We start from the raw sequence: 11,392 nt of genomic DNA on the forward strand, positions 1-11,392 counted from the left end.
GGATTAGTTCAAGTTTCAGTGGTTTGAAAGTAGTGATGCTCATTTTGCTGTAGTGGGGCTTGGTTATTTTGGGGGTTTAGTATTCATGACAGCATCATGTATATAGAAGGTTTCTCTCACTGTTAATGATGCTAGCTTTACGTATGGGACTATTCTAATGCACTTATATCTGATTTTTTTAAATATAATTCTAGGTATAAGCATACATGGCTCCTGGTATCCCAAACAAGAAGAAAACTGATGATGAACAGTCTTCAAAGTAAGATTCGGAAATGAGTTGTCCTGTCCATGTTCATACTTACCTTCCTCCCCAGACTCATCACTCATTTAGTTTAAGATGAAATTGATGGTATGAATATTGATTATAACATTGAGTATCTAGTAGAAGCTGTTTTGACAAATGGAGTCTTTATCTGCTTTAACCACACCTATGCAGTGGGCTTTGCTGGCTAGCTGTTTTCATTTATCATGACAGTGAATTTTTCCAAGCATAGGTGATGTTTGGTTTTATTATTTATTTATTTTTTAATGCAGTGAGCTGTTGAAATGTTGACTTTGGTTGCTGCATATGGCCAGACCTACCTGCTTCAAGAGTTTAATCAAATATTGCAATCTGTTTCTCTAGTCCTTATTTTAAGCTGCTTTTAGTAAAACCATACTTGCATGTTTAGCCCTTAGATGCTTGTGTTTTGTTTCAACTGCCAGAAGCTGTAGGTGCTTTACAGCAGTGTGAGTGAAATAAATTGTCTTGCTCCTTAGAGTTACAAGCCAAAGATTTTTATCAGGCAAACTTTGCCTTTACTGTTAATCCATGGCATTGGTCCTATGTACACACAGTGATATGCTTATTTTATTGCCTGTTTTACCCCAGGGTCCAAGTCTGCAATTAGATCCGGATGGGCAGGTAACCAAACAAGTTAGTAACAGCCCCTAGCTGCAGTGAGGTGGTGGGTTGGAGAGTGTTGCTGGTAAGGTATGAGGTGAAGAAGGTGAAATACAGACAGTGCTGAGGAAGGAACTGTATTTAGGCCAGGCATGAGGATGGTGATGTTGGCACATACCACATTAATTTCCCTGTACTTTTAACAGAGGCCTCACCTTTTCCTAATTTATTTCCTGGAGAGAAGCTTTGCTGCTGGTATTCTCATAAAGAAGGAAATATTTATTTTTTTTTAACTTGACTGAGAACAAATTGTAAAGTGATTCCAGCTCATATCCTATTTATAAGTAAAAACCATTGCAATATACAGCACAGCCAGCTGTTAGATCTGCATTAGTGAGTGACCCATTAAATATGGGTAGAGAATCCCACAAAACCCAACAGGAGAATAATTCAGAGGAGGCAGCCTGGGAATTCTGCTTGTGTGAGCTGGCAGACTCCTGGGCTGTCTGCGCCTTTCCGGAGAGCCACAGACCTGTTCTTTATTTCTTCTGGAGTCAAACAGGTCTTGGAGTGAAGAACAAAGGCAAGCGAAGCCTTTGGCTCCACCTGAGGCTGGATTTGAGAGAGGCAAATGGGGCATGTGGGACAAGGAGAGGAATGGCTACTGAAGGGACTAACAGCCCACCCGCTTTGTTGGGCTGCTTTTTCAGTGCTGATGGTGGTAGTCAGTTGTGGGCTGGGACAAATAGGGTGGATTGGGATGATACCTCTTTCTTTGGCTGTGCGGCTGCTGCTCCATAGTGACTGATGCTAGGGAGAGAATTTCAAGGATGGAAGCAGCTGTTATACTGAGAATATTGGGGTTGTAGCTATTTTCTTCACTTTCTGCGGAACAGCTCGGTGACCTCAGTATGGGCATCTAGGCCTTTTTAGGCTTCTTCAGGTAACCCATCCATCCTGCACAGAGTTGACAGATAAGACATAGGACCTACAGAAAAATACTGCCTCTCTGGAGAGGCAGTAGAAGACAGATCAGGTAACCTAAAACATCTCAAACAGTGCGGAACACCTCTGTTTAGGCTTCAGAGTTGTTCCTGCAAAACCTCATCAATTTTTTCCATAAACTACAGATGAACTCTTTTGTTTGTCTCCTCTGACAAAGCAGTTTGAATTTCCAGAGCCATGCTGCGACCATAGTGAGCCTTCATTAAGCTATTAAGTCATCTTCCTGTGTCTGAAACATATGTATTACTTGATTCCATCTCAGAAAGTACTTTGAAGTATTGGCTAGTATTTTGCTTAAGTTTGTGATTATTGACTAGTCTTTCCTACCTGTTTCAGCTGAATTTAAAATGTCAAGCGCAGCAGGCAGACATTTTATGAATAATTCAGCTTGCTTAGTTAGACCACTACCAAATTCAGCATGAAGGCAATCCCATACGCTGGGGAGTTCAGTTTTCCCTCCTTGCCTTGTTGTTTCCTGGATCTTCAGGAAGGCTGGTTTTTTTTTAAGCTGTCTCACTTACTTACAGGAAACAACTTAAGAGGAAGCAAATTCTTTTTACCTCTTTCCTCTCCTATTTCAGATCTCTGTACTCTTGTACAGTCTCATGCCATAAAGTTTTTTCCTCCTGGCTGGATGACACAAAGCTACAGTGAGCCAAATTGGTAGAAATCTGCTTTGGCCTGTCTATAAAGCCCATATGTTCCCACCCCTCTCAGGTGGCTGGGGGTGGGGGGTTGTCAATCAAAACATAGAGCTCAAGTTTGCTTTTCAGCTTTGCTATGGGTTGTCTGTGTAGTAAGGTGTCCTACTGAATATTCCCTGGTCCTGCTCCCAGTTGTTCTGCTCACCATAAAGACACAGCCTGGTTCACAGCTTTAATATTTTTTAAGGTAAAGGCTGCACTGTTGCAAATGCATTCTACCATCTCGGCTTTTCTTCAGCAATTTTATCCTGAGCAATGAATGCAATTTTAAATGTTGTATGTGATTTATTGTGACACATAAGGTGGTCATAAAATTTAGGATTGCCTTAAAATAATGCACAAGGAACCAAAATAAGGCGATGCAGGCATACTTGGGTGTGGCACATCCCAGCTTTTACTGCTTGACTGCACAAAATTAGCATCTGTCCAATGTAGGGGTTTGTATACACTCTATATGTTTCACTGTGCTGCTCTCCTGGCAGAGAGAATTTTATCCATCTCTGCAACCCTCACTTGGAGAAAATGAAAGAAGACATCCTCTACCATTTTGCTCTTGGGACTGGTACCCATGATTTTCCGGCATTGTTTGGAGATGTAAAGGTAAGACAATTTGCTTCATTCAGCAAGCCAGTGCTTTTCCATAGAAGGTGGAAGTGTAGCTGTTTTCAAAATAAGACTAAATGTGTCAACATAATGCCAACTGAGAAGGGAATGGAAAGGGGATAAGGTTTTGTGGGTTCTTGTCACTTTCAGTACCAAACAAAATTTGGGATAATTGTTTCTTACTTCCCTTTTGGTGGTGGGGGGGAGCCTTCAAATCAGTATCTGTTTTTTACTAGTTTAAACAGGATGAAGGCATTTGAGTACTATATAGAAGTGGGTTTTTTTCCATAGTTTTTCTTGATGGTCTTTTAGAATTATTATGAAAAGGACTACATCTGGTTCTGTTAGCTGAAGGTGTTCGCATCCTTATATTGATCTTTGCACATTCTTTGATATACTGAATCATGCAATTGATTTTGTTTTGTTGAATACTGTCCACCCCAGTTTGTATGTGTTGGAGGAAGTCCTTCTCGGATGAAAGCTTTTATCACCTACATAGCTGAAGAACTGGGGCTTGGTAGCCCTGGTTGTGACTATCCTAACATCTGTGCAGGAACTGACCGTTATGCAATGTACAAAGTGGGACCTGTTTTGTCTGTCAGTGTAAGTACCTCACTTCTTATTCAGATATGGGACAAATATCATAGAATCATAGACTAGTTTGGGTTGGAAAGGACCTTAAGATCATCTAGTTCCAACCCCACCATGGGCAGGGATGCCTCACACTAGACCAAGTGGCCCAAGGCTCTGTCCAGCCTGGCCTTGAACACTGCCAGGGATGGAGCATTTATCACTTCTTTGGGCAACCCATTCCAGTGCCTCACCACCCTCACAGTAAAGAACTTCTTCCTTATATCTAACCTGAACTTCTCCGATTTAAGTTTAAACCCATTACCCCTTGTACTATTGCTACAGTACCAGATGAAGAGTTCAGTGATACTGTTCAAAGTAGAAAGTATGAAGGCATATTTCTTTTAAGCACTTAGTAGGTGGAGTCATGTTTTTAAGTTTGCACCAGCCATGCTCAAAATAGTGCAGTCAGGTAATTCAGATTTCTTTTTTAGACCTTTTTTGTGAGAGAGCAAATCTCTCAGACCGTTATTTCTTTCTTGTCTCCTTTTTCCTCAGAGTATCACACAGGTGTTACAGGAATGACCTTGTAAATTTTTTGAGTAGGCTTCCTGTTACAGCGTCCGTATTCAGTATCCTGAATAACGGGGGAAAAAAGTCACTTGATGCGTGTGGGATATTGGTAAAATTGGCTGTATCACATCCAGTGGCATTGTGCAGTGTGCTAACATAACTTAAGAGTAGCATTCCATGGTACTTGTGCTGGCAACTCACGTGTGCATATAAAAACTTCATACTCTTAATTTGTTGATACGATTGCATACTTCAAGTACATGACTGTATTATCATCCTGCACCCTTTTGAGTTGTAATTATTTCTTTGTCATGCAAGTTAAAGTGAACTTGTATTTAATGAACTTTGTGACTAAGCCACAATGTCTGTACTTTGAAAAAAAACCCCAAACAAAACAGGCTGAAGGTGTTTAAGAAAAGTTCTGTGATGAAGTGCATTTGTCAGCTATTAGGAAAGGACCCTGCTTATACTTTTGAGAATATAAATATTTTATAATTCATAATTTTTAGAAATATTATACTTCAGCTGAGTCTACCAAAACCAGTGCAAGTCTTTCTGTTTACCTGCAGTAGCCATTCAGTAGGCCCAAAGCACAGTTTTTGTCGGAGTGAGTTAGGTGACATATAAAAAAAATAATCAGGAAGGAGATACTGTCCCGCTCCTTCTTCCATATATATTTTGTGTTGGCTGTGTGCATGTTGAATATGAATTTCTTTCATTTCAGCATGGTATGGGCATTCCTTCCATTGCAATCATGTTGCACGAGCTGATCAAGATGTTGTATCATGCCAAGTGTTCCAACGTAACCATTTTTCGCATTGGCACATCTGGTGGAATAGGTATTTCCCCTCTTGATTTGTTCTTTTCTTAAAACTTATTCATCTTTGTAGGAGAGTAAAGCATCTCTCTGCAAGTAAGTACTTTACGGTCAGAGCAGTTTTTTTGCAGGAGATGAATCATTTTGCTTCCATAATTTTGAAAGAAAAAGCAGTATTTCCCTGTGGAGAAAACACACTTAAGAAGTCTGACAGTGTGAGGAGTAGGACATTTCTGTCCTGTATGAAAAAGATAAGAAAGAATATGTAGTGGAAAAGGAAAAATTTATTCTTTCAGAAATTATTTATAATAATAAACTGAAGCAGCTAAGCATGCACAAAAAAATATCTTGGTGAATTCAGGAGCAAAGTTACCACCTTTAAAAGAAGCAGAATTGGGTCAAAACGTGTTTTATGTGTGTGGAAACAAAGCATTAACTATGTTATGATGCTGTATCTATTTGTTTTTACTGCAGGTCTGGACCCAGGCTCAGTGGTTATAACTAGAGAGTCTGTAGATGCCACCTTCAAGCCTCAGTTTGAACAGGTTGTTCTGGGAAAGACTGTAATTCGCAGTACAAACCTAGATGAACAGCTAACTAAGGAACTGATGCAGTGCAGTATAGAAATTGGTCAGTTCCATACAGTCATTGGAAACACGATGTGTACTTTGGATTTCTATGAAGGTAAGGCTGGTGATAGACTAACAGAAGTATAATGGTAAGCAGCAACAGATGAATATCAAATAGTATGTTAAGTATTTTAAATATTGAATAATGTTTAACATTAAGGGTCCAGTTCACTGAGCAGAACACGTTCCCTTCTTTGAGTTGTCTTGTCAACCATAACGAACCTATTATTCTTACACCTAAAATCAAGGACTGTGCTTAGCAGTGTGCTGTATCAAACTTTTAATTTTGTGGAGGTTTATTTACCCCCAGCTGTAACAGATCCTATGAAATACATATAGTGTACTACACGCTTTTAATGTACTCGTTGGTTAGGTGTTTGTCACAAAATTTCTGTGATTTACCAAGGCATCCTAGAGGATTAGAAAAGTGAGAATTGTTTGTGGCTGTTTTGGGATTGTTTTATTGGGAGGGCGGGAGGAGGATGGTGATATTTTTGGGTTTTTGTTCGTTTGTTTTACACTGGTTAGGTATCTAAAGTAAATCTTTTTTAACAGAAGTGTTGGAACTTGTTTCCCATGTGCATTTTTGAGCTGTCAGACAGCTGAAGACAATATTTTGCTAAGTTGTTTCAGTGCTGTTATGTAGGAGGGAGCAAAACTCCAAGGCTTACTTTGGATAAACATGGAGATATTTAGGTGCTTTTCTGATCTCCCAAGTCTATTCACAAACATCTTTCAAATTGTATGAGAACAGAGTGTAGATGGCACCTGGTGGTACTTTCTCTAGCTGTTACTGAATAAGTGACAAAGGGTGCAATGCACAGGGAACGCATGGTTGTCATAATAGTGCTCAGGCTTGTTCAGAAGCAGGCACAGTCAGTTTGTCTATCTCCTTAAGCACCAATCACAGATACAAGCTACGCTAAAAAAAAAGGTGACAAGAACATTTTCAACTCATACAGCAAAAACTGAGGACAAGCTCAAGGGCATTAATTTAGGAGTACATCTCCTGAAAACAAGAAGGAACAGTGTAAAGCACTGTGTAATTTAACTTTACTGTACGTATGCTGCTGCTCATTCCTCTGTAGGTGTTATTCTTGAATAATTTTAATATTGCTTCTCAAACCCTATAGTAATACTAGCTAGTTAGCTTAAGAGACTCGTCATCTCTTGCCTTATTGAGACTGAAACTAACAAAATGTTCAGCCTTTTAAGGTAGCATCAGGAAAGCGTTTTCACGTTTTTCTAAACAATGAATAAACTTAGAAAAAGTGCAGCACTTCCGTACAGCTTAAAGTTTGTTGCTGAATTTTGATTCATGTTGCATAAGTGGGAATTCACTACTTAAATTTTCCCATTTGTGAATTTGAGAATTTAAGCTGGAGAAGACGAATTATTCACATTGCAAAAAATGCAAGTAATATGTAGATGCTCTAGCAATAGCTAAGAATTGCTTTGTCCTGTTTGTCTTGAGCATTAAAATGAAGAGTATTAATAAAAGCCAGACAGTATATAGGGGAAACTGCAATAATTGTGTGTTTTAGAAACTGAATTTGTTCTGTGACTTCATCACACTGAAAATTTCTACAAAATTACTTTGCAGGACAAGGCAGGTTGGATGGTGCTATCTGCTTATACAGTGAAGAAGAGAAACTGCAGTATTTGAAGGAAGCTTATGATTCTGGTGTCAGAAACATAGAGATGGAGTCTTCCGTATTTGCTGCAATGTGTAATCTCAGTGGTGTCAAAGGTAAACTAACTTAAAGTCACTTTATTCAAGCTATAGGAAGTTTTTTGCATTGCAGGGGGGTTGTAGTAAAGACTGTGAATGAGGTGTTAATGTACCTTCTGCATATAAAATAATCAATTCTGGTTATAGTTTTGTTGCTATGAATGTTTCATTTGTATCATATGTATTCACAATAAATGTAAACTTCCTCACATAGTTCTTACACAGTTTAGTTCTGTCATTTGCTATTCGAGCCTGTGGCAAGCACACAAATCATTAAAGTACCTAATTACCCTATAGTATTAATTTGTTTTCTTCAGTTAGTTGTTGAACTTTAGAGGAAGCAACTGGGTGATTCTCATATATGTAACACTAATATCACTTCCTATAATTTCATAAGAAAATTGAAAACGTGTTTTGTGTAGACTTATGGCTTTAATTCTTAAACAGCTGAAGACTTTTAGTAGCATCATGAATAAACCATTCCTAATCATAAACCAAGATTTTAAATTTTTTACACAAGCTAACTAATTTCAGTAAAGATTATGGGAAAAAGGTCACCAAACAGACAATTACAAATAATGTAGTGCAGTGCCTTTCTACTACTGTGTAATTGTAGTCTCTCACTTTCCTTGGCAAAGAATTCACTTTCCTTGGCAAGGAATCTGCCAATTTAAAACACTGATGTATCTTAAACTTCCTTAAACTCAAGGAGGATGAAAAGAAAAAAAAGTAAAAAGGCCAACAGTTATATCAAACATCCTTAGTTCTTATTGACTTGAGAGTGACCAAAAAAACCCAACCCATGCTATTACTGAGCCATTAGGGAGCCTGGTCCTTTTTGCTTTCTCTACTTTGCAGGTCTGTAACGTATTACTGCTTGTGCTCTGCAAATTGTCCCTAACAGAAACCCCAGGTACAGAAGGGTGATGGTAGAGCTCAGCTTGAGTAAAAGAAAGGATTGTACCTTTGGGGCTCTGATCACCAAAAGGCAACAGATGAGCCTGAGATGATCCACAAGATCCTCATATACTTGCACTGCTCCCCATCCATGAATGTTGAAGCGGCTCATCTGCTGGCTCCTGAGGGATGGCATCTACAGTGCAGGGATCTGAGCTGGGGATAAGGTAGATAGCAGAGGACTGTTACTACACCTGGTAGAACAGTGTCTCTGATTACTTTCTACTGGTGAAGTCCTGGGTACTTGTGAAATACAGTTTCTGCCCAGGAAAACATAAGAATCATGATACAACAGTAAGTGTTAGCAGCTGCCTGAGTTCTTGCTTTATTAGTGTAGCAATCAGTTGCCTTGAACTTTTCGTAACTTTTTTGTATCACCCTTAGCATGCACGTCCCCATGCATCTTGTGGTACTGTGCACTGGTTTTTGGGTTTGTTTTCTCTCAGATTTCCAATATTCTAGCTGTTTGTTCAAATGTTTATGATTTTGGACTGTAGAAGTGCCAGAATGTCATTCCTAATTGATGCTGTCTTTTAATTTCTAGCTGCTGTAGTGTGTGTCACTCTTCTGGATCGACTTGAAGGGGATCAGATTAGTACCTCACATGATGTACTCGTGGAATATCAGAAAAGACCACAGAAGTTAGTGGGGTATTTCATTAAGAAAAGTCTTGGGAAAGTATGAAATACCCATCTTTGTTTTATAGAAGCAGAAGGCTTTTGCACAGCTGAAATCATGGTCACAGCTTCTGCACATTAAAGGTATTTTGCCTCAGAACACCTTACAGCATTCCTTGTGTCGAAGTTAATCATTTATGTCACTGTTCTTTGGGAACTGAATGTGCTGAATGGACTTCAGTTAAGTTTTGCTTAGTTATGCATTGCTAGATTTAAGGCTCACTTTTCTGTGATCTGAAAATGGATCTGTTGTGAAGGACAAGCTTGCTATAATATATGAAAAAGCTTTATTTATCTCTGCTGTAAAAGAAAAACTAGGAAGTAAATAAAACTTTTTTGCCAAGTACTTGCAAACCACCAAGTTGAAATTGACTTAAGAATGCTAATTCCTTTCTGGCTGTTATAAAAAATTAAAAAAAATATAATTGTCTTTGATTTACTTGTAAAGAAAAATGGATGCAGTTTACTTTTTTCAAGCTTTGACAAATAATTCTATTTTCATATATTAAAATTTAACAAAATTTAATGAAAGTGTGGAATTGAAATTTCTGAGCTTGACACTGAGCTGCTGAATATCTGTATTTCCTAGATATTGATCCAACAAGGTCATTCATATCCCATTTTAACTGCATGATTGAATCAATATCCAGAAAACATTTTTGTGTTAAGTAACTTTGCATTAAAGAACTTGAAATCTTTTGCTGAACCAAGGCTTCTGCTTACTGAAGAGGAACCAAAGGCATTCAGGGGATGCACAGCATATTCACATGATTGCATTATGGTAGTTCCCTTTTTTTTTTAATTTTTGCTCTGTTCTTTTAAGTTGGTTTTCATCTCCCCACCTTCAGGACATAACATGCACTGTTGCAGTGGTTCCCAGTTCTTCTGAAGAACTGTAGAATGCCTGTTGACTGAACATGTCATCAAAACCATTTCTGTAAAATTCTTCTGGTGTTTAGAGTTTTTAAAAATGGTACTCGTTGCTGCTCTGCTGCTGTGTTTAGAATCATAGAACCACAAAATAGTTCAAGTTGGAAATAACCTTAAGATCATCTAGTTCCAACCCCCCTGCCATGGGCAGGGACACCTCGCACTAAACCATGTCGCCCAAGGCTCTGTCCAGCCTGGCCTTGAACACTGCCAGGGATGGAGCATTCACTGCTTCCTTGGGCAACCTGTTCCAGTATAAAAACACAGTCAGCTAAAGAAAAGGCATTTATCACTCTCTCTCTCTTTTTTAAAATTTCTGCTGCAGTGGAGGGTCCAGTCCTAGCAGGAGTCAAAGTCAAAAGGATCTGAATAAACTCTCAGAACAGCTGTCACTGTCCCAGCTAAATCAGATTTTTCTTTTCGAGAAAAAGTCTGCAATACTCTGTTAACAAGCATAAGAACTAGATCTGAGAGGGGGTGTTGTAGTTGTAAGCACACTCATCAAGAAACTGCAGAAAGTAGAAGCAATATGAAGAAAACATTAAAAAGAAGAAGGAATGACTTGTGAATAGGAAACTGACAATGAGGGTTAGTCTCCTTAAATTTGTTTAATTTTCAACTGGAGGACAGATTAAAATAATAGTAAATTGTTTTGTTTTTTTGTTTTGTTTTGGTTTTTGTTTTTTAAGTTGACTAGTTTAGTCTTCCTTTAATTTTAAAAACACATTTTCTCATTTGTGCTCAGTATATACAATCAAGGTAAGTTTTCAGAGACTGCGTTTTTTTTTTCTCTCCCTAAACTAAATGGAAGCAGTCAGGTGGGGGAATGGCTCCACATTTAAACAAAATGGGAACAAAACGGGAACAAAACCGTTTCTCCCTTCTAATTAAAAAAAAATAATTAATAATGTATTGTTTAGCGTGCCTGGTGCTTTCCTGGGCATTGCACAAAGCCCTGTGAAGTCCCTTAGGAAAGATGCAGCAAAGCACATCCTATCTCTACAATCTCCTTTCCCATAACAGGAGATAAAAAGGAGATCACTTAAGAAGCTGCATGCTGCGCTCTAGGCTGAAGAAAAGCTTTTACCAAATTGGCCAGTATGGGTTCAGAGGAAACAGTTTGCTGTTGTAAATGAAATACTTACTATTAGTTACCTAAAGAGGAGAAAAAGTACTTTACCAAGGAAACAAACAAAAAACCAACAAACCATCTAATGCAGCTCTGTGAAGCTTTGGAGAAATGTATGACGGCAGCTGTCCTGGAGATACGAATCTGAAATGGTGTGGTTTGTCTTTTTAAAGGACAGCAAGA

General features: G+C 38.6%; 1 protein-coding gene across 1 annotated transcript; it reads left to right on the forward strand.

The window, feature by feature from the left end:
* The first annotated feature begins 206 nt into the window (after positions 1-206).
* Positions 207-9,575, forward strand: UPP1 (uridine phosphorylase 1). The gene is made up of 7 exons (XM_010013135.1): positions 207-259; positions 3,075-3,192; positions 3,640-3,798; positions 5,063-5,177; positions 5,630-5,839; positions 7,388-7,534; positions 9,018-9,575. The coding sequence occupies exons 1-7, from the start codon at positions 207-209 to the stop codon at positions 9,155-9,157; spliced, it is 942 nt and encodes a 313-aa protein (XP_010011437.1). The 3' UTR covers positions 9,158-9,575.
* Positions 9,576-11,392: the final 1,817 nt, after the last annotated feature.

The sequence above is a fragment of the Nestor notabilis genome, unplaced genomic scaffold (genome assembly GCF_000696875.1).
Source record: "Nestor notabilis isolate BGI_N333 unplaced genomic scaffold, ASM69687v1 scaffold13924, whole genome shotgun sequence".
NCBI lineage: Eukaryota > Metazoa > Chordata > Aves > Psittaciformes > Psittacidae > Nestor > Nestor notabilis.

Coding starts and splice junctions, on each gene's coding strand:
- UPP1 (XM_010013135.1), top strand. CDS start 207: ATGGCTCCTGGTATCCCAAACAAGAAGAAAACTGATGATGAACAGTCT. Junction 260..3,074: donor GATGATGAACAGTCTTCAAA/GTAAGATTCGGA, acceptor CTCTCCTGGCAG/AGAGAATTTTATCCATCTCT. Junction 3,799..5,062: donor GACCTGTTTTGTCTGTCAGT/GTAAGTACCTCA, acceptor CTTTCATTTCAG/CATGGTATGGGCATTCCTTC.